Source organism: Brugia malayi, assembly GCF_000002995.4.
Source record: "Brugia malayi strain FR3 genome assembly, contig: Bm_v4_ChrX_scaffold_001, whole genome shotgun sequence".
NCBI classification, from domain to species: Eukaryota; Metazoa; Nematoda; class Chromadorea; order Rhabditida; family Onchocercidae; genus Brugia; species Brugia malayi.
In genome coordinates this window covers 12,756,722-12,778,801 of record NW_025062479.1, presented here as the reverse complement: position 1 = coordinate 12,778,801, position 22,080 = coordinate 12,756,722, and the positions used below count along the sequence as shown (strand labels likewise).

General features: G+C 32.3%; 4 protein-coding genes across 4 annotated transcripts; 3 read left to right on the top strand and 1 right to left on the bottom strand.

Annotated features, from left to right (window-relative positions):
* Positions 1 to 321: 321 nt before the first annotated feature.
* Bm5821 (Uncharacterized protein) lies at positions 322 to 4,633 on the top strand (the record flags this gene model as incomplete). The annotated part of the gene is made up of 5 exons (XM_001897527.1): positions 322 to 800; positions 2,247 to 2,316; positions 2,899 to 2,982; positions 3,114 to 3,287; positions 4,445 to 4,633. The coding sequence occupies 5 exons, from the start codon at positions 322 to 324 to the stop codon at positions 4,631 to 4,633; spliced, it is 996 nt and encodes a 331-aa protein (XP_001897562.1).
* An 823-nt stretch (positions 4,634 to 5,456) lies between these two features.
* Bm14192 (Uncharacterized protein) lies at positions 5,457 to 6,058 on the top strand (the record flags this gene model as incomplete). Its single annotated transcript, XM_043074662.1, has 2 exons — positions 5,457 to 5,512; positions 5,902 to 6,058. 2 exons carry the CDS (start codon positions 5,457 to 5,459, stop codon positions 6,056 to 6,058), a joined length of 213 nt encoding a protein of 70 aa, XP_042930596.1.
* A 2,201-nt stretch (positions 6,059 to 8,259) lies between these two features.
* Bm4182 (Uncharacterized protein) lies at positions 8,260 to 15,345 on the top strand (the record flags this gene model as incomplete). Its single annotated transcript, XM_043074661.1, has 15 exons — positions 8,260 to 8,309; positions 9,034 to 9,194; positions 9,853 to 10,028; positions 10,141 to 10,383; positions 10,506 to 10,703; positions 11,026 to 11,182; positions 11,440 to 11,526; positions 11,721 to 11,838; positions 11,961 to 12,097; positions 12,979 to 13,143; positions 13,534 to 13,723; positions 14,155 to 14,281; positions 14,365 to 14,555; positions 14,824 to 14,971; positions 15,130 to 15,345. The coding sequence occupies 15 exons, from the start codon at positions 8,260 to 8,262 to the stop codon at positions 15,343 to 15,345; spliced, it is 2,364 nt and encodes a 787-aa protein (XP_042930595.1).
* An 869-nt stretch (positions 15,346 to 16,214) lies between these two features.
* Positions 16,215 to 21,002, bottom strand: Bma-ostd-1 (Uncharacterized protein; the record flags this gene model as incomplete). The annotated part of the gene is made up of 14 exons (XM_043074660.1): positions 16,215 to 16,230; positions 16,509 to 16,641; positions 17,072 to 17,147; positions 17,233 to 17,418; positions 17,570 to 17,674; positions 17,829 to 18,033; positions 18,276 to 18,400; positions 18,654 to 18,872; positions 19,217 to 19,384; positions 19,515 to 19,604; positions 19,729 to 19,846; positions 20,023 to 20,291; positions 20,437 to 20,511; positions 20,859 to 21,002. 14 exons carry the CDS (start codon positions 21,000 to 21,002, stop codon positions 16,215 to 16,217), a joined length of 1,929 nt encoding a protein of 642 aa, XP_042930594.1.
* Between the last annotated feature and the right edge of the window lie 1,078 nt (positions 21,003 to 22,080).

Below are 22,080 nucleotides of genomic sequence, written 5' to 3'. Positions count from 1 at the left end.
TTTTTCCACCCTTAATATCATTCAATCGTGGATGCGCTATTCATTCAGTCATCTGCCAGAAGGTGCACACATGCAAAGCGCACATTAATTATTGGAAAGGTGAATTTGCTGGTACTGGAAAGTTGAGAGAAAGAATAAATATTACTGAGATAAAAAGTGCATATTCTTTCTTCTTTGATCGTGGATGTTTGGTATAAAATCCACCATCGATCATATGTTGTTTTTCTCCCACTAGCAGATCTGTTGCCTGTTATTCTGGTTTATGGGAAATATCCAGAAGTTACTGATAACTAATCGATAAGTGAACAAAAGACAATAAAGATGGTTTTTCTGCGTAGCTCACCTCCAACATCACCTTCCACCTGTTGTATGGAATATGCGCGCATTGTATCGATGAAGGACTTGGATTCAAGTTTGGCGATCCTTTGCAACTATAGTCAGTCAACCTCTAAAGCACAGCGGCGACAAACTATTGCATCGTGTATGAGTGGAATGTTAGTGACTAACTTGGCTACAGCAACAACATTCGATAATCAATCAGGAGCCTTAATTACCCCACCAACTACGCCGGATACCGCTCAGGGTAATGCCGTACATCGGTGGAGTGCTTCATCGATTTCGTCGATCAGTTCTAGAGGTTCCGCTAAGATCCAACCAACATCACCCTCACTGTATACAAGTCAGCAGTCTAGTTCGTCTACTTCGTCAAGTTTGGGTTTCGGTGAGATGCCCGACAAACCAAATCCTAAAATATCCACCAGCTCATCAACTGTATTTCTTGATTTTGTCGAAGTTATGAGGTAAGCATCGTTCAGTCTCGTGTCGTTGATCCATTCGGATTTCGTACAAACCAAGGAGGAAAGATCTGATTTACGATAAATAAGATTTATGATTAAATTTGAAGTTTAATCAGCTTTTTATGACTTGTTTGCTTTCCTTTTTTGCTATCCTTTGTAGAACAAAGTTCGGGGCAATTTCTCGAGTCGCTGCTAATTTCTCGAATTTTTTTGGTCTAATGTATTAGACTTCTTAGTATTTTGACTTTGTTTCATGCAAAGCTTTAAGTGTTACAATTGGGGTTGCTATCAATGCCAAAAAGAGATAAGGATTGTTATATTCCCATTACATTGGGATTTACCTAGTGGGTATGACAGTGTGATAACGAAATGTTTATCACTGATATCACTGCCACTCCAAGTACTACATGATATCGTGTGTACGGTGAAGGGAATGGTATGTCAGTATAACCTCTATCTCATGATTATAATCACATACGTCGATTTTGGATGTATACCACTATTTCACTGTTTCACTGTTCTTTTGTAATTTTGCATATTATTTCAATTTAAATTCAGCTTTACTTTTTTTTTAAACCCCGTTCTTGATACTCTACCATGAGATTTGTTTTTGTATCTGACATTGATAGTTGAAGAGTTTTAAGACGTAATCCTGATGACGTTAAAATAAGTCAATAAAACAAAAATTAGAAACTCTAATTGTAATCAGTTTTCGGCTGAATTAATTATATTTGGTGTGCTTACTTTATTACTCTACCGAGCATTTTTTTTGGTTATTTATGATAATTCATTTAATTATATTTTTACGAAATCAACTTGAAAAAATATGGCCAGGATGTATTCATTAGTACAAAATGTAGTTAGTGATTATCAGTGAGTCAAAAGTATGTTCTTCAAATCTTTTTTTATACTTCAACTTTTGTTACCTTATTAAAATAAAGGATTTAAAAGTTGGTCGGGACATCCCTGCTTTTCCTTGCACTTCATTATCATTCGTTATTCTTCTGGAGCATTTTACTAGATACTTCTCTTTTTAATAACGTGTTTATTATAGCTGAACATTGTGTCCTTTTTTCGCTCTCCTCTTCTTTTTTTCTTTTTTTTTTTATCTCTCTTTGTAATTGATGCTAATTCCAAATATAAGGTGTATCTTTTCGTTTTGACTCATTCAGAGATCTTTTTTGAAATGAATGAATTCATCTCAGGAATGAGTAAGGATGTGCCAGAGAGTACTGTTCAAATTAAAAATCGATTATTACCTAATTTTGCGGTGACTTGCTACCTAGTTAGCTGCATACTTATTTTTATATTCGACAAAGAATTTGAAGTGAAAAATTTCTGCGAAAATAAGGCGTGGTTTTTATATAATTAAACAGTTTTTAATTGAAATTTATGTTAAAGTGTAACGAGTTAAGATAAAAATGTTAATACTCAATAGTGTGCTTACAGGGCAGCAACAAGTACATCAACAACCGGTCAAAATGTAGTACCTATTGATAATAAAATTGAACAAGCTATGGTTAGTTTGCTTTGTCCCATTTTTTCAGAATGGTTTCAGGTATATGCATATAGTCTCATTATTATCACAATCCCACACCACTTCAGTTTTATAGTTATTCATACATTGTTATTGTTTGAAAGCACCTTGTTATATGCTGAACTCGTTTTTTTGTTTAAGGCTACTTTTAGCTTATTCTTCGGTCTAAATTTTCGATCAAATTTTTTGAATCAGGAAATGACTTTTCTATTTGTGTTGGTTGCGGGTAGAATCTTCATTAGAATTGTTATTATTAAAATTTAAAAGAGTATTTCTAATGTTGTTTTCTATGATCTTTGAGAAGTTTAATTATAATGCTCAAATTTTTGGGATTAAAAAAGAAAGGTCATCTCTGATTTCAAAGTTGTTATTTGAATATCAGCGTTATTTAAGCGGTTGGTATTAAACATGAATGTTTGATGTTTGCTCATTAGAAATAAAAATCGAATCTAGCAGATCATTATCCATTATTAGTAAGTCATGAGTCATTAGTATGCCATTATTAGGAATATTACTACTCTTTTCTGGTCTTTTAAAAGTTTACATATTCTGTTATACTTTCAGGATTTGGTCAAAACCCATCTGACATTTGCTGTCCGCGAGGAAGTAGAAATCTTGCGCTCTACAATTGTTGAATTGGAAGCAAAGGTAAATAGTGATTTGCTTAAAACTCTGGCCCTGTGATTTTGTGACCAGGGAAAAAATCATTTATGGATAGTTTAAACTTATCTCATGATTTTGTTTATTGAGACGTAGGAGTGTTATTTTGCTGTTTTCAGGTTGCGCAGTTGGAAAGCCAAAATCAGGTTTTGAAACAATTTGCTCCAGTTGAAGTAGTCAATTCATTGACAGTACTTGTACAGCAACAGCAACAAAGGCAGTTGCAATTACAACAGCAGCAGCTTTCCTCCGGTGCAGTCTCACCAAATCCTGTGCAGCCCCTTTCTATTCAAGTATTACATCTTGTATATTTTTAAAAGTAAATAGATCAGATTTTATTGAATACTTAAGCATTTGAAGCACTAGCTTTTCGTATTTCAAAGTAAAATTTGATTATTTCTATTATTGATTTTGAGTTTGAGGATATTTAGAAATTCTAAGGAAGCTCGGTCTTTCTTCGAGCTTAGAAATTCAAATTTGTAACTTATTAAACAAAAGGTTTTTTTTTTTTTTTTTTTTTTTAATAAGCAGTTTAAACATATGGAGAACTGACGGTATTGGAATGATTCTAAGATGGTTGCCATTACTCAAGAAAAAGATAAAGAAAGGGTGCGAAAGTTTAGAAAACTAAAGTACAAAATTTATTTTTTAAAAAAAAAAACTCTGAAGTATTTTATGCATTTTGTTTTTCATCCTTTTCAAAGAAACTAGTTAAAAAAATGTGGCGGAAAGTATGAATGAGATGACAAAGATTTTATTCCATAATTTTTCTGTTAGTTATCTTTTCAATAGAGCTCGGGCAACTACACAAATAGTTGGAGATTACGAAATGTTACTTCATTTAACAGCAGCTGTTTAAATTTTTCTTTATGTTCTAAATCTATCAGTTCATTTTGTGCTACTGAATGACTCATGAAAACATTTTTTCCTCCCTTTGTGTTTTAATTCTTTTTCCAACTTGTAAGACAAGCCATATACTTCCATCTAAAACTTCAGTTTTCCTGACTTTATATCCAGTGTTTAATAACATCTCCAGGGAGAGTTTAGTAATTGAATTTCTTTATTGCTCTCCTAAATTTGAAGCAACAAAATATTTATAAACAATCTCTAGTTCACAACTTATTTTACTGTGAGTTTTATGTTTTTACCGGAACAATGCAGTCATCTAGTAGATGTAACTTTTTCGTGACATTTTGGTTATGACTTAATGGCTTACGAATGAGTTCCATGATGGAATCATTATCAAACTATTCAGTCTTATATGCCGTTTGCTTAGAATACCGAATTACTCTAACAAAAGCATCATGAAATCTGAATTTCCCATCACGTTGGGGAAGAAAACAATGTACCGAGTAGTAAAATATTTCTGGGAATCTACGCTGATAAATTTTTTCGGTAGTGTAAGCATTTTGATATACTTTTATCTTTTGAGCAGTCGATAATGTTGCAGAATGTGTCAGTATCAGTTCAAGGCACCCAAAAACAATCGATGCCTGCGATGACATCTGAAATTTCTGTTGGTCCAACTTCTTTTCCAGTCTTTGTTCCTCCTGTTGGTTTACTATCCGAAGTACAACCTGGTATAGAGCAAAAGCAGCTTTCCGCCACTGGTAGTATCACTGATTCCGACTTGCAGTAATTAACAGTAATGTTGGTTTGAATTACTTGTGCTGCGCTTTCTCTTTCTCGTTATTTTGCATTCATGTACTAAAATTTGTACTGCAGTTGCAAGAGAGCTGTGTTTCCAAGAGAGAAAAAAGGAACCCCACTCCATCATACCATTAAGGGAATTACGGTACTATATTCCATCATCTGTAGTCTTGATGAAAAAGATTTTGGCAGTGTCGGGGAAAAAAGAAGGTAGATGTTATTATTATAGGAAATACTTAGGGATCTGTTGTTTTTCACTAGATTGTTTGCATTGCTTCCTGTATTATAACAGATTATTAGCCTATGTGTTTCAAGCATTTCACATTTGTTGTATACTGGTAGGAAGTCAAGTTAATTGAAGTTAAATGTTAAGTTATTACCAAAGTTAAGTTATTGGGATCAATCAATGATCATTTGTAAACAGCAGTTGACATTTCTCAGATTGCTGATAGGATTATGACTGTTTTTTGCTGTGAACCTTTCCAGTCTTTGTACGGTGGAAGAATGATGGACATCGGTAGATGTGAGACATTTGATTTGTAATATTTTGTTCAAATTAATGTTACGCTTGAGAGAAATTTATTAAATGAAGTTTGGGTGTATGCTTATGGGAAATTGGTGTTGTGAAGTGAAAATGCTAGTATCCATGTGTATTCGGAAATTTCATACTAAAGATTCGTTTTAGTTTTTATTGTTCCTATCTTATAACATCGTTCATCTGTAATTATGGTTTGTGATATGAAGCAGCGGTGTCTGCACATTTTTCATATCAAAGTCTATTCACAATTTATGATGCATGTGGTATGATGTTAATGATTCGAAGCATTGGTTTTCAAAGAAGGATTGATATTTGGCTTATTTGTTCAATGTATTATTAAGTGATCTTGTTACTATCCATGGCTTTTAAATTTTTAACTGAAATTTAACCCATTTATAAGGCAGTCTAGGCCAGTGTGATCCATTCACCATTATAAATGGAAGTGGAAGCATCTGTTATGTTGGGGTTAGATTGCAAATTGTGCTTTATGATGATAAATGATAAGAAGCAATGAGGAAAGGGATTCATGATTTGTTAGGTCATCTGGTTTAAATATCCATCCTCCTCTAATGATATTGGAATATATCTTAGACATTCTTTTTTCATTCAATCGTCACTTATCCGGAACAGTAGTAGTAATAGAGTGGATATATTCTTGTAAAAGCAGAAATAAATCAATTAACGATACATTTGATAAAGGATGTTTATCTGTATTCCAGGATATTTGTATTTGTGAATATGGATATTTGGCGCTCCAACTTATTTCGTCTCATTTTACCTCTTCTATTCCACTCTCATAGAAGAATAGCAAAGAAAGATGAAACTTCTTTGTATGCAATAAATATCAAACCAGAAGAAAAAGGAAGCAAAGAATAGCGAATTCATTATTCTATTGAATTTTTATATTTGCTGTCCATAACTGGTATAAAAGAACAATTTTCACTTCTTTCAAACAGTTTTTTCTTTCCTTTTTACTGTATGCATTTACTCTATTCATACCTAACTTTTCCTTTAGATAATCTGGGAATGTAGGAAAATTTAGCAACATATGTTGAATTTAATGATTAGTAATGCTTTATTTTTTTGTTTTTTCGAAACCATTAAAATTTTGCAAAGTGGTGGAAAGAAAAGGGAATGAAAGAAGGCAAAGAATCAGGAAGTAAAAGACATTATTTTTAAAAACTTTTTTAATGCTTAAAAAATGAATAAGGACGGAAAGTATTCTTCCTACAGGAGGCATTTGCAACATTTAACACAACAGCAATTAACAATAGTTATTCAACAGATAACAACACTGCTACCAGAAATGTTTCCTATATTTTAAATAGAATAATTTGAAATAAATTAATTGCTTCTTAGCTATTTTATCTTCTATTTCTTGGGTAATTTGATTAATTAATCTCATACCGTATCTTTACAGAAGTTTAATTTAAAGTAAACTTAAACAATAATGAGGAGAAGATTAATCATCCATAACGTGGCATTATCCCACAAATTTCATCCACTTATACTGAAAGTTTTCCTTTGTTGCAGACGAGTTATCAATATTATTAGTAATAAATGAACTGAATAGTGTGAGTCACTGTGATAGCTAATTCTCTCAGTGTTGAATTTCTCTTCCTTTTTCTCCCTCTTCCCCTTCCCTCTCTTTTTTAAAAAACCAGTGCCAGCAGATATTTTGTAAAAAAATTTCACTCGTTTCATTATTTGATCACTTAAATCGGACATTTTTATTGTTCCGGTAATTGACATATTTTATATTTGACTTGTTTTTGCATTTATTTGATCACTTCTGATGTGTGTATTTGATAATAAAAGATAAAGAGTGCATCGCGCGATAGTTCGTGTTGTTTTCTTTTTTTTGCATTAATAAAGAATGAAACCATCGGTTATTCGGAAGCCTGTGGAAATAACAAAGAATTGCTTATCAGTTCATAACTTCACTTTCTTAGCACTAATTCATGAATGGAGTACAGAAATTGGCTTTATGTAAACTATAATTTCTCGAGATTATAGTTTATTCTTGCTTCAGATGGTTTTTCTGAAAATTTTCGTGCTATTATTTTTTAAAATGGTAGCAAGTTAGTGGATTAATCTCGACCTATGATTTGCACTCCTAAATTTATTTCTGAACAGCCTTGATTTCTCTTGCATTTTAGTACAGCATAAAATGCTAGTCAGCTAAATTGAGCAAATTCAGATATCAGCTTGACTATAATATTCATTTTCATGAATACTTACCCTGTTCAAGTCAAATGATGCAGTTCTAACCAATCCATTAAATGTTTCGAATGCATCGAGTAGGAAACTAGCGAAACCGATTAAGCAACGAAAGTGAGGAATGTATCTTGGAATAACTTAACTGCTTGAAAAATTTTTAAAAGTAATACAGTTGGATGATGCAGTTACCACTAATTGTCGTCGTTTGAAATTGGACGGGTTTTTTTTATTATTCGAGAAGAATTGATCAAATAATTTAATTTTTGGTAGAATGATTTAAAACGATGACAATCGCTTTTGATAACTCGTTTTTTCCTTCTTTTTTCTCTTATTTCCGATAATATGTTGCAGCATTCCATCTGATCTTTGTTACATACAACAACCATTTGATGTTCAAATAATCAGATAATAAGTCGACTTATTTCATTGCTTCTCACTTTCATCCTAATTTCAATTATCACTTGACCTTCTCACTTATTGCTTAATTATTTATTTAAGTAATTGGCAATTTTCCTCTCAATTATTATCGATTGGATATTGTAATGTGTTTTTGGCTGTTGTGTTGAATTCTTCAAGCATTTCTGATTGCGTTATCAAAGTTAGATTTTGATTTTTTTTTTTTTTATTTGTTTCTGCGTTTAAGTTACTTTGAAAGCGCCATATGATCGTTTTGGCTTCACAAAGCTTCTAGGAGTAAATGACGTCATGTTTGATTCTTCATCGCAATCTCTATAATTCGCATATCGCGTCGATGGCGAACTACATTTTTGAATAAAAATATACTTTAAGTGCCAATTACCGATTTTCAAGCTCTAAATTACGATTGGAATTACTATTTTAATTGGTAGTAGTACAAAATGGTAAAATTAAGAAACGACAATGGCGGCATATGGTCGTGCCTGATAAAGTTAGTATATTAATATTAAGTGACGAAAAATCAGGTAGTGAAATTAAGTTACCCGGAAATTGCTAAGTACGGTAAAAGCAAAAAAATTTATTGTTGACTTTTGCATGCATCATCGTGCCGCGTACATTAACAAATTAATTCTGATAAATTGAAATTTTTATTAAATTGTAAGTTTTATTTTCCTCAAAACTCTTTCATTTTTTGAGGGTGATTTTATTGTTTGATTTTGATTTCTAGACAAATATTTAATTTTACATTTATGAAGTGAAAACAAAAATGGAAAATGATTTTTCTCATAGAAAGAAGGAGGAAATGATAGGAAAGAATGCATTTGCTTAATCTAATGAGGGAAAAGAACTTCAAAGATTCCTCTGGATACTACTAGAAATAATTTTAAAAAATATTAAGATTAAAATTTTTCCGAGAATAAATTTTTTCTAAATATTTTCCTGAAATGGGGTTATACGCCAACCTTATCTCCTCTTCAGATGAGGCAAAATTGTTCTCTTTTTTTGTTGAGTTGATAGATTTGCTTCGATCAGAGATTAAACAGATGTTGCGTATTATCTAAATTTCTTGTTAAAAAAAAAAAATATGGAAGGGAAGGGAAAATAAATAACGAATAAATAATCAAAGGAATTAAACAAGTAATTAGAAATTAAATCCCACAAAAATGTGTTTAATGTTGAATATTATAATAGCTTAATATTCGTAGCGATTATAGACGTTTCAAAAAAGTGAATCACATGCATATATTTTTCGCAGTATTTGCGATTGTACTATTAGTGGAATCAATTAGTGTTACGTATATCATTTCCACAACCCAAGCAATTGAACGACAGTTCCAAGTACCATCGAAGTTATCCGGTTTTATGGTTAGTGCCAGTAAGTCCTCCAATTTTTCCTTCTAACGACATTCAACGATTAAATTTAATAATTAAGGCCCAATTAACCTGCATATTGTATTCTCGTAAAGCTTACTAAATATGCATCTGGTGGATCTCGTGGACAATTATTTTATTCAAATTATTCAAAAAAGACTGTTTAGAGGAAGAAAAGTAAGACTAACAATAAAGAAAAGTCTTTTAAAAGACTAAGGCTAATTGGTATGACAATTTATACGATGAAATATATGTATGCATAAAATACTAATGATTTTATTAAAAGTGAAAAAATAAAAAAATGATCTTTTGAAAACTAATGCTTCTCATGGAAAAGCAGTAATTTGCAAAAATTTAAATTAATGTAAAAAAAAAAAAGAAAAAATATAAGAAATTATGAATGATTTAGAAGATTGTATAAAAGACTAAAGGAATTATTATTTGCTACAAATATGTTTTGCCTATAGAATTACATTTCTGGAAAATTTGTTATAATTTAGTTAAATGTCCATGAGACTGGATTAATTCAAATATCCATACATTAAATTTTATATTTCTGTCTTAATTGGAAGCTTCGATTAATTAAACTCATTTTAATGAAGTGAATTATGTCATATGTCATTTGTAATTAATTAACTGATTACAGCTACTTGCTGTTGCAGGTGATTTTGCATACATTCCTGTGGTTATCTTTGTGTCATATTTTGGCTCTAAAGGCAATCGAGTTAAATGGATTGGTATTGGTACTTTCATGACAGCAATTTCACATTTACTCATTTCTTCATCCAATTTTTTATTTCCAGTTGAACAACAAATTCTTAATTACACCACTCTTCAAGCATGTTTTTTTTTTTTTTTTTCCAGAATTTTATTCAACAATTAAACGTCTAAGAAAAAAGTTGAAATATTTGCATTGATATGATAAACATTAAATTCTAAACTAGTTTTAGAAACGTTTGTTACCATCTGACGAACTTTTGTTGCCGAATGCTGAATTAGCGAAGTTGTTTGATTATGAACTTATAAATGATCGCATATTTGGAAGTGTAAGAGAAGATTTTCTGAAGAAAGTAATATCATTGAATGATCATTCGTTCCACGTAATGCCACGAAATGCCAGGAATTTGCAGAATAGCAATGAGATATCGATTGCCAATGATAATTATACATTGAATGAACCTTTATTATCCAAGGTACAGATAACCTTAACAATAATTTTGTTTGCTAAGAACTAACAGTGATTGAAAACGATTATATGCGATCTGTTTCTCTGTGACAAATGCTTGGATTAAATTACCAAAAAATAAAATTTCAGATTATTCAGAAGATGCATACAATGATTGATGGGAATATAAGTAGCAGTGATATGAGCGAAGTTAAAAATCTGCTACAAAAATATGTCACTGAGAGAGCTAATGAGACGCTTAATGATTTGAATAAAATACAAAATAGTGTTCAAGCACCATTTGCTTACTGTTCGAAACTTATCAATGAAATGCGACAGATTATCCGAGTAGGAATTATTTCATGTTTCCAATATTTTTCCCAAAAGTAGATTGAATTAAAACAGATTCAAATCGATTTTTATTTTTGCTACTTAACTATACCAATGATAGCACACCTGATATCAGATATTAATTGTGAATGGTAAGCAACTTCTCAAACGAAAAGCTTTTAATGGGTGTAAAAAAAATGTTGTGTTTAATTTAATTTACAAATTATCGACTTGAATTAGCCGAAATATATTTTGATTGAGAATAAACTGTTTGAAGCTTAAAATAATCACTGGAAATTAGTTGTCCTTTGATAAAATTTTAAAATATTTTTCCTTTCAGACAACTACATGTGGGAAAAAATTCCTGTATAAAGCACCCATTCTGATGTTATTTTTTGGCTTAATTGGCTTTGGTGTCGGCCGTTCTATGCCGTGGTCACTCGGTGTACCGCTCATCGATGATAGTTTTTCTAAAAAGAATCTTCCGGCATTCTTTGGTAAATTGTTTCACTTTTGCAGGACCAATAAATCATGAACGAGAAATAGTTCCAAATGGCATTACACATTTAACATTCGAAATTATTTGCCATTTTGTTGCTTTCCAAGCAACAAAATAGCATTTAAATCGCTAATGTCTTCTTAAATTTTCATTTTGTAAAAAGAAAATAATCTAAACATATAATAGCATGGAGCGTGCAGTACTTACTTATCAATAAACCAAATGTTATTAAAATTACCTCAAGAAATATTTTAGCTGGTATGAATTTTATTCGAATTCTGGGACCTGTGTGTGGATTTCTGATTGGAAGCTTTTGTAGCAGTTTTTACTACACCTTAAAACGTATGAATTTATCTCAGTTACTCTTAATATCTTAAAAAGTTCGTGGTGAAAAAAAATCAGGAAGACATTGCCTTCCAAAAGTTTAATTCAACTTTATGTGAGAAAAGATCAGTAATTCGTAATTTCCGAAAGTTTATCTATCTTCGAGAACATTGAAATTTAACAAATTACTGGATGAATGTAATTAATTTTAGCTCCACCTGGTTTATCGGCAAAAGATCCCACTTGGATAGGCGCATGGTGGTTGGGTTACTTGCTCATTGGTCTGTTGCTAATCGGACCATCAACAGCACTGTACTTTTTCCCAGTGAGGTAATTTTTATGTTATTTAAATTCAAATATTTCTCATTTTAAGTACACTGAAATAACATAAATGACAAGGAAACAAGCACTGATAACTCACAAAATCCTATTTGCAAAAAAAATAATTTCAGGACTAAATCTACAATAATAGATGGTAGCGTTAAGGATAACGGTTGCGTGGATCAAAAGGATATTAAAATTTCAATATTTGACAAACATCGCAGTAATGATATCATAGAATCACCGTCTATTTTTGCCAAATTTCGAGGTTTGTAAGCTGCCACATCTTTTTCTCATAGCATCACCGGCTAATTAAAATAACACTGTTAACAGTAAGTAAAAAGTTATTGTACTTCCCGGTCCCTACAATGACTAGCAATTCTTCTGTCGAATTATTTGATTTTAACTTGTGATGATTTGCCGACTGCTGGGGGCATCTCAAAAATAATTGTTTATCGACTTTTCACCATCCATCAATTTTTCTCACCAAGTCTTGCCATCATTACAGTCAAATTCTAATGACAGTTGTTGATAGACTGAAAGATCATATTAATAATTGCAGTTATTCCTATGAAACTTTATAAAATGCAATTAGCAAATTTATTTGTTACGTAAATTAAGCATAGGAAGCGCATTGCTGTCTATCAGATGTTGATCCATTCGCAAGGGATTAATATAATTTAATGTAGCAACGTCATTGGGAAATGGTTGACAATAGTGAAGTGAAAATAGTGAAGGTGAGATTGAGAGATAGTAAAATCTGTTAACTGTGCTTCAAGCCAAATTAGGATAGGTGTGAGTGGTGAATGTGGGTTACTTAAGGTTACGTGAAAATTTTGATAACGATATCCTCTCATTATTCATTCCTAGTTAATGCGTCACTAATAAAGTGGTACTATTGGTAGTAATTCGCATCAATAAAGTGACAAATAGGATAATTAATACTGCAATTAACTGAAAGTAAGATCGAAAAAAAATGAACTGATTTTTTAAAAAGTTGAATAGTTTAGTTAGATGATTGCAGCGATTTTAGTAGAGAAATAATCACTGCCACATTATTAAATGTTTTAATTAGTGGATTATAGGAGAATTACAACAAGTAATACTAAAAAGCAGCACTATTTGTTCTCATATAACTTTTCATTTTAGCGCTCCATAAAGCATATGCAGAAATATTGCAGTCGAAAATATTTGTTGGTCTCTTAGTAGCTCGATCGCTTGATCTATTAGCATTTCGTGGTTATATGGTTTTCTTGCCGAAATATCTCGAGACGCAGTTTGGTATACCACAATATAACGTATACATACTTATGGGTTAGTTTCTGCTTACTCAGAAAGAGGTCAATAAATGTGCAATTAGGAGGAATTGGTACTTAAGACGATGACAGGACTGAAAAGAGAGAAATGAGAAGTAGAATACAAGACCATCTGCTTCCTAGTTAACTTAGATTACTTCAGCATAAGAACATTGGAAAAACATTAAAGAAAAGTTGAAGAGTTCAGTTTCACAAATTATTAGTTTCTTAATATTTTGTGCAATTTATTGAGTAAATAATTGTAACTTTTCCTTGTTTTTATTTGCTGAGAAAAAAAAATTTATTGGAATATTCTTGTCCATTTTACCCTTTTACCCAAATCTCACAGTTCTTTTTTCGACTACGCAACGCAACGTACGTAATCACCAGAAGATAAACAGATTTTTAGCATTCTTTGGTATATTTGGACTTGCAATAGGTGCAATAAGCGGTGGTGTAATCGTACGACGTCATAAGTTTAGCGGTCGTGGGGCAGCAATATTAATTTTAGTCCTATCTATGGTTAACATTGCCCTCTTCTTCAGCAAAGCCTTTTTTGGTTGCTATTCGACAGTAAGTACAGTTGGTGCTAATGGCCGGTATGTGTCATTATTCATTTTCAACGCCTTTTAATCGATCTGTGACCTTTAAGAACAGAGTGAATCCGAATAATGAGAAATAAGAACTATTCCTTATTCCCACTTTCAATAAAACTTGTCGGAGCTTTTGGCTATTATTATTTCTTGATATAACAGTGTTACTTCTTCCTAAAATCGATGATAGGCGACAGTAATAGTATTTCGGACTTCGCAAATAACTAATTTAGGTCTCTCATGTTTGTGTCGGAAGAAATAACCGCTTATTAACCATATTTGAGCGTAAATTTTTCTTTAGAAATTACCAAAAATTTCGTAGGATTATGATTTAAAGAATGTTGTATATATTGAAAAGTTTTGTTTCTTTTATGCTTCTTCCTAAGCGAAGCGGAACATTCTGAAAATCTAGAAAACTTTCTGGGACTCATTTTCAGGTTAACTAATTACAATTATACACAACCGTGTAATGCAAATTGTGACTGTCAATCAGCACCATTGTATCCGATTTGCGACAAGTCCGGATATGCTTACTTCTCACCTTGCCATGCCGGTTGTCATGATGTTTGCATTTATTTACTCATTAGTCGGTACCAGTCATAAAAAGAGAAAAAAAATGATAACTACCTTTTAATACTTCATTTCAGGTTAGAATGATTGATGTGAGAAAGCAGGAATTGGAATTTTCATCATGTGAATGCAAACCTGAGGAAGTGTTGTCGAGAAAGAACTGTCAGGATAACTGCAGCCTGAAAGCAGCACTTTTCTTCATTCTCATTATTATTGGATCATTTGTCGTGGGTAATTGTTTGGTACCTGGAATGCTTTTACTTTTGAGGTTATCATCATGTCTCATTTCTAAAGTTGAGGTATAAACGAAATCTAAGTCTAAACTTTTTTTGAAAAATGGAGAACTAACAAAACTTACTAATCTATTCTTGTGTTTTACATCTTCTGAGGAAAAGAATCTCAGTTTCGCTGCAGCAAAAAGTTTGATATAGCTAAAAAGAAAAAAAAGTGATCTATTGCAAGATTACATCCCCATTAATTAAACAAATTATTATTCAGTTCTTTCTAATCGACATAAAAGTAGGCAAAGCGTTTAGGTCAGTACCGCCGGTGCACCGAAGTATCGCCCTTGGTTTTCAAGGCTTTGTGGTAAGTTTGTTTGCTAGCCTGCCCTCACCGCTTATTTGGGGAGCCGTTGTGGATACCACATGTTTGGTTTGGAGTTATACCTGCCCTGAAGCTAAGGTACTTTTCCTTCTTCTTTTATAATGACTTATTTTTCAACTTCATGATTAGATTTATGATGATAATCGATAAGCCTATGTCAAAGCATTGCATTAATCTCTGACAGTTATGACTATGCAGTACATTGTTTTATCAGACAGAAAAGTTTTTACCTTAAGGGTGCGTGCGCAATTTATGAGCCCGTACTGTTACGTCAACGACTACACTTCACGTACGTCGCTTTCCGCCTTGCATCAGCTTTAGCCGATCTTTATGTGATTAAACACGCCGGTGGTATAAATATTCTTGGTGAAGAGGATGAAAGACAGAAGTATCCTGAGGATATGGAGGCACCACAAATAGCTGGGCAATCAGTACGGTGTACTCTTTGCTGAGGTGCAATTGTACACCGAGCGAGGTAGAGCATCAGCTGCCACGATAAACACTCTCAGTCAAATGGTCTGCAACCGCACTCGACCTCCGATGGAATTTGCCAGATACATCTGGACATTGTACGTTATCGATTGTGGAACATTCCACGTGATGATGTTACTCTGCTGGTGTGACATTGTTTGTAGCAATAAATGAACTAGCAACATTTCCTTATGATATAATTGATCGATTTACATTAACCGGTAAACAGCCTATTGTGTATATCGTCCTACTTCAAATAAATCACTCTCAGCGTGTGGAATGGTTACTGACAGGAAACCAATTCATTCTTACTTAAATAGAACGATCGATACCTGTTCAAAACCTAACACCCAGTAGAGTGAATGTTCTATGTAGCGACCAACAACCATCCTCATTTCACTATGAAAAATACTGATGTATCTAATCCATTTTAACGTTAATTATCTGCATTTTGATTTTATTAGCATATATCTAATTAATTTAAGCTGTTTCAAAACTCTTGAAATCCATTATCGTCGCATCGTTTCATAAATTAGAACAAGTAACCATTTTTGCCATATGAAACACACAGAAATACATATATTATTTATGGATCCTAATAGCGAGAACAGTAACATAATCAAAAATTGAGGGCCAAGTACAAACCTGCCGTAGCAAACAGATCAACAATATAAATAAATGAATAATCTTAGGTCTAAATTCAAAATCCAGAGAACTCAACAATTTATTCATCGAGACAGCTGTAAAACTCAAGAAAGCTAAGGAAAACTGGTGTTCACAGAATGCGAAGTAAATGAAAATTATGTAAGCAATAGCTCCATTTCCCATTACAGCAGTTCGTTCATTCGTATTAATTGGTTTTTTCTCTGCAACAACATATTTGGCATTGTGAGTCTTATTTCTAACATAGCACTTGAAGCTACTGGAAAATTTTAAGTACCACTTTTTCCAGAATTTCTTACTAAAATATTCAGTTCAACATTCAGAAATTTTTTTTTGCACCCAGGACTTTGGTAGATATCCAATATGATACTTTGAATTTTCATTATTCTCCAAAATATATATATATATATATATATATATATATATATAATGAAGTTTTATAACACAGAATAATTACCAAAATAAATTTCAAATTTCTTACTTTCGTCTTGCTGCAAGTATTCTCAACAAACGGTTTCCCGAAATAAATGTTATGGTACCAATCACCGATAAATATTTCAGTGTTTCAAACATAGTTAACTGCAGCCAGAAAATAAAATATAATCCGAATATTCCTTCAAAAAATAAATGATTCTATAACAAGGTATTATGCAAAGTCCTTGGAATGTACTAAAAATTGGAGCAACAATTTCCAGTATTTGCTAGATGACAAAATTATTAAAATACGGCAAAGAAGTGAAATTTATGGTTGGTTACGACATATACATAATCTAAGTTCATCAAAAGGGCATCTTAATTCCGATGAAAGATGTCACTGTATTCATGAATGACATCTACTAGTGGGGGGAAACCTGGCACTATTTGTTTCAGCCCAAAAAGCCGAAATAATGAACTGAACTTCTTAACAAAGCAATTACCTGCAATGCTTATAGCATAAATAAGTAGAATCACTTTAAAGACCTGGTTTGTTGCTTACAGTTTGCTTAGCTCATGATCATTATTGCTTACTAATTGAAAACCATAAAATAAAAAATTTTGGCTTACCTATTAAACCACCATGAAAAAGCAAAATAAAGGGAGATGCTGGCAAGTTTCCAAAATTGATTCCAATGAGTAACCACTGAAACCTTTCATAAATCAAATTTGCATCTGAAGTAATACTCTGATACTGTCAACGAAAAGTTTTAAATATTCGACCAACATACCAAAATAAGGACAATGAGCAATGGAAATGCAGACAGAAAAACAAAAATAGTTGAAACAATTCGTGGCGGCCGTTTTTCCGGCTCCCGAAACAAATGACTGATTTCCGGTGCTTTCTCGTAGACAACGCGTTCGGATTTTTTTATTTTTGAAGCAACTACTGCAGGAAGCTTCAAGTTAATATCCATCTGCAAAGATATTAGTAAAAACGGATAAAATCGCTGTTTGTTACAAATGCTTCATTCCTAGACCAACTCAATTAAATGCTAAACGCTTATCGAGATTTATGTCAAATATAATAGGCATTTTATGTTCCTTGAACAAATTTCATGTTCATACTAAGTTCCAGTCTAAAGGATGCGATATTGCTGAATCACCCACTACCAATCGAACTGCATATCGGCCTGATAAACCTTCAAAGTCTTTTGCAACTTTCTCGAAATCCTAAAAAATCAAGCAATATACGGTGAGTATTTGACGGCTTTCATGTAAACCTATCTTTTGAGAATAGCTGTGCACAACACATACTATATCAGTATAAAAACGTTATTTTTTCGATATAAAAAGATACTTATTTTAAGAAAAAACCCAATCATACCACGTCAAATACGTAATTGTTGTTGTGATCCGGTGTGGCAACAAAAATAATTTCTTGACGGGTATTACTATGAACAAATGCTACGAATGCCTGATGAACCAATATTGTTTCCCCGGTTTTTGCTTCTTTAACTTTGAATCTGATCTCCATCTTGTTGTGTAGATCGGTTTCCAAAAATTTTCCGATCTTTGAACTTTCCCTAACTCTGAAAGATATGAATTCCATCCTTCTCAAATTATAATCGTTTTTGTTCTTTTTAACAAATTAATTTTAAAATAAGAATAAAGCGTTCATTCAATCCTATTCCAACAATGGAAGTGAATTCACAAATTTGAAGCTGAGTTAAATTTAAGGAGAATTCTCCAATAATATCGAAACATATAAAATCTTGGGCGAACGAAATATTGTACTAAACATCTTGATTTTGGACTATATTTTGGCACCTACGAGATGACTGATGACGGCTTCAGAAGTTCCCGGTCGAACACAGCCACTGTGACATCTTCGATATGCACTTTTACAAGAACTCTCATCATGAGTGATACACCATTTGTTCCAACCAAACGTTTGTCCTAGAATGGAATACACCTAAATAAAACAAAATAATATATAAAAAAAACAATAGGAAAAAAGAGAAAAGAATACACAAAAATACTTTAACTACTTTCTGAAAAAAAAAGCACCAATATTAAATCCTTCCGGATAATCAAATGCTTCCATCTACAATATTACTTAAAACACATCTCTTTCAGATATTCCAAAATACGATTATAAAATAAATTCTTCGATTTAAATCTCACGTAGTGCGGTATGATGGATGATTACCTGACTTCCAGCGCTTAGGGCAAGATTATAAAATCCACGTTGTTTGACATTTTTAACATATACTTCATATAACGTGTTGGTTTTATCAGATACAACTGCTTTTAACTGTTGTCGTACAACTACAATTTCTTTGGAAATTAAATGTGTCACTGTATCCAAAATGACTGATAATGGTCCAACCGATTCGCCCAACACATTCGAAACACGAATTACCAAAGGCTGTAATGAACTTTTACTATCAATAATGACAATTTTGATAAGAAATTAGTGAAAGTTCAATAACGAGATCATATATAAAAGATTTGAGTAACTCTTTTTTTAAGTACCTTCATGCTTTAATTATTTTCATTTTCTAGAAAAATTATGACTGTAAAATTTCAGTGCAGCATAACAAAAATATGTCGCAGATTTGAAGACCTTTGGTGTGGAAAATTACCCTGTATCTTTGGTACTGAAGATTTTTTCAGAAAATGTAGTTTTGATAAAACACATCAATAGTAGCACTACTACTCCGGAAAAAATTAGCAAAAAAATAATAGAAATTGATTGCGAAATAAACTCACTTTGTCCGTATCCAATAAGAATGCGCTTGATGCCAAAGAAAAGACAGCTGGAATTTGGAAATGGTTATTCGCAAGCTTCTTCAATGTCAACAATAGGAGATACGCACCGCGATCCGACTGTACATTCCTACGACTAAGCAAGTAATTTACTAATTTCACTGCTTCGTCCTAAACAAGGTTTTCTTAGTACCACTGCTGAAGCTGACTTGTGATTTCGAAACACCTTTATGGAAATCAGAGACAAATGATGAACATTACAACAGTTTCTCGTTTTGTTGACGTTTAAATAAAAACTAACGCTTTTTACACTTGGTGACTTGTCTAGTTTATCAGCTAGATTATAAATTCCATAAACGCCAAAAGCAGTGATTGATAAGCCACCTTCCAACTGCAACGGTTAATGTTATGAAATTCATTAACTTCCCAATGTAATTTTCCGTTTCCCTCCCTCATCTAGTTCACATTTATCCGCTTCCCCACTACACTTCGATGAGCAAATTTATAAAACTTACATGAAGATATTTGCCATCCACTTCTTCCGCCTGACCCACCAGATCCTCGACTCGTATGAAGAACTTTCCAGCGTTAGTGTTATCCAGTAGAGCTGCCGCATTCAATCCATATGAAAGACTAAAACATAATTTGATACAGAACAATTAATGTTAGCAAAGCAAGGCAGATAATATCAATGTTAACGTTCAAGTCAATATTTTTTTTAAAGATTTAAGGTTTCCAACAAAACTAGAGGTAATTCGTTAAACTGACAGAAAGGCAATATCAGATGAGGTATCGGAGTTAAAAGTAACCTAGAAGCACCATCATCCTTTACCAGTGCAGCAGTTAAAGCTTCGGCAAAATCTTTATAGTTCACTTTCAATTTCAATTTATCCGCAATAGAAAGTGCCAAAAATATGTTCTGAGAAGTTGGAGAATCTTGTTTTAACACTGCTTCGACAGTTCCCTTAGCATTTGGTATGGATAGAGAACAATCTTTCAGAGCAACCGCAGCACTAACTGCATGATATAGTTGTCCCAATTCTTCACCATTTACTTTTTGAACTCTACTACAGAGAGCCTGTAAAACAGTTAGCAATATCAGTACTGATATCAAAAGTTGAATATCAGAAGAGGAAAATGAATCATATTTTTGTAGATTTATCTACTTTTTAAAATATAGGAAACTTGAAAGAAATGGATAAGTCAAAACATTTTAAAATCACTTTATTCTTGCTAGCTTCAATTGGGATGTCCGCAAGTTTCAAACCAGCTGCACCACGATGTATAGCAGATAACTCCTGAAACAAAGAAAATATATTTGTACTGGAAGATATGCTACTGCAAATAAAACACTGCCCCAAAAACTGATACCATAACTATTATAGCTAAACCAACACAACTATAAAATTATGGTTACAGCTCAAACCTGCTCAAACTATTACTACGAGATTCCTAACCTCATCTTCATAAAATCGTTCCCTTTCTGAGGTCAACTATCTGGTAGACACAAATCTTCCAAATCGTTTATGTCTTCAGGACTATAACGAAGAGCTTATGAACTAAAATAGACAGTAAAAGAATTTGACGATATTGTACGGATTTCAAAAACTTGGATTTAAGTTTAAAAACATTTGGAAAACCAAACGTTGCTATCAAGAGCACTGATCAGAACTGTGTGTAATGACTTCTGACTTCTTTCATCCAAATAAGCATTCAAAAACGGTATTGCACAATCGACCGCAAAAACAAACAAAGATAAATTGATAAATGATACATGCCACATCCGCATTAAAACTCTGCAATTTAGAAGTACTCAATTTCGAATCAGAAAATTTTCCTTGAAATTTCGAAATTTAAGTGAAATTAGGCATGAAAATATTGATTTAACATTTTAACTTCTAGCCCTACAGCTCAAAATTTTGCTGGAAACTTTAGAATTAAAATTCAAGCTCGGGACGAATTATCCAAAGCCCTCGTCTATGCTTATCGAAAACGAAAGATGTACTACCCTCTCACCCCCACACCTCCCCGTCAATAGCGCTAAGTTCAATGAATTATGGGACTGATTCCATTATGCAATTTTACATTCCCAACCATTTTTGTTGGAACAAATTACATAAAATTAATGCTTAAATTTTAAACTGAAATTCTTACTGCCAGGTCCAAAACTTATTTCAACTCTATTGGGAACAACTTCAAATCATCTACTATCGTAAGATTTTACTGAAAAATTTTTATGTTTTTGTGAAATTCTGTAGAGAATTGAAAATTTAATTTTATCTTAAAATTAGATTTCTTTTTGCTTTTGCTAACATTTTATTTAATTATGGACCAAAGCATATTTGAAAAATAAAATGATACTTTGAAGAAAATTTTCAGTCATTGCATTTGGAAGAGATTTATTTCAACTTTGAAAATTTCACAAAATCAAATTAATTAGCTTCGTCAACCGAAGTTATCAGAAGTCGAATGATCCGGGCGTTATTTCATACTTCAAAATTCAAACTGACAGCTTTTTGGCAGATTTAGCATAATAAAATGACTATTGCTATCAAAAATATTGAAAGGTTTTAGAATGAGTTTCTTTCATTAGATTAAGACATCTTTCATCTTCATTCGCTACATTTCTACTTTTAATTTAAGGTAAAATTTAAAAAGAATTAAAAAGCTTTTTGTACTTATATTTGTCACAATGATACAAAAAGGTAAGAAAAAAGCTTCCATATTTTTTGAGAAATTTGGAAAAAAACTTAAACATAAAATTTTTATAAACGTATTTTTAGCGAAAAAAAAAAAAACATTACATCGATGATATAAGTGCTACTTTTTCTTGTTGGTCATTGAACTTTCTGGATGGAACAAATTTT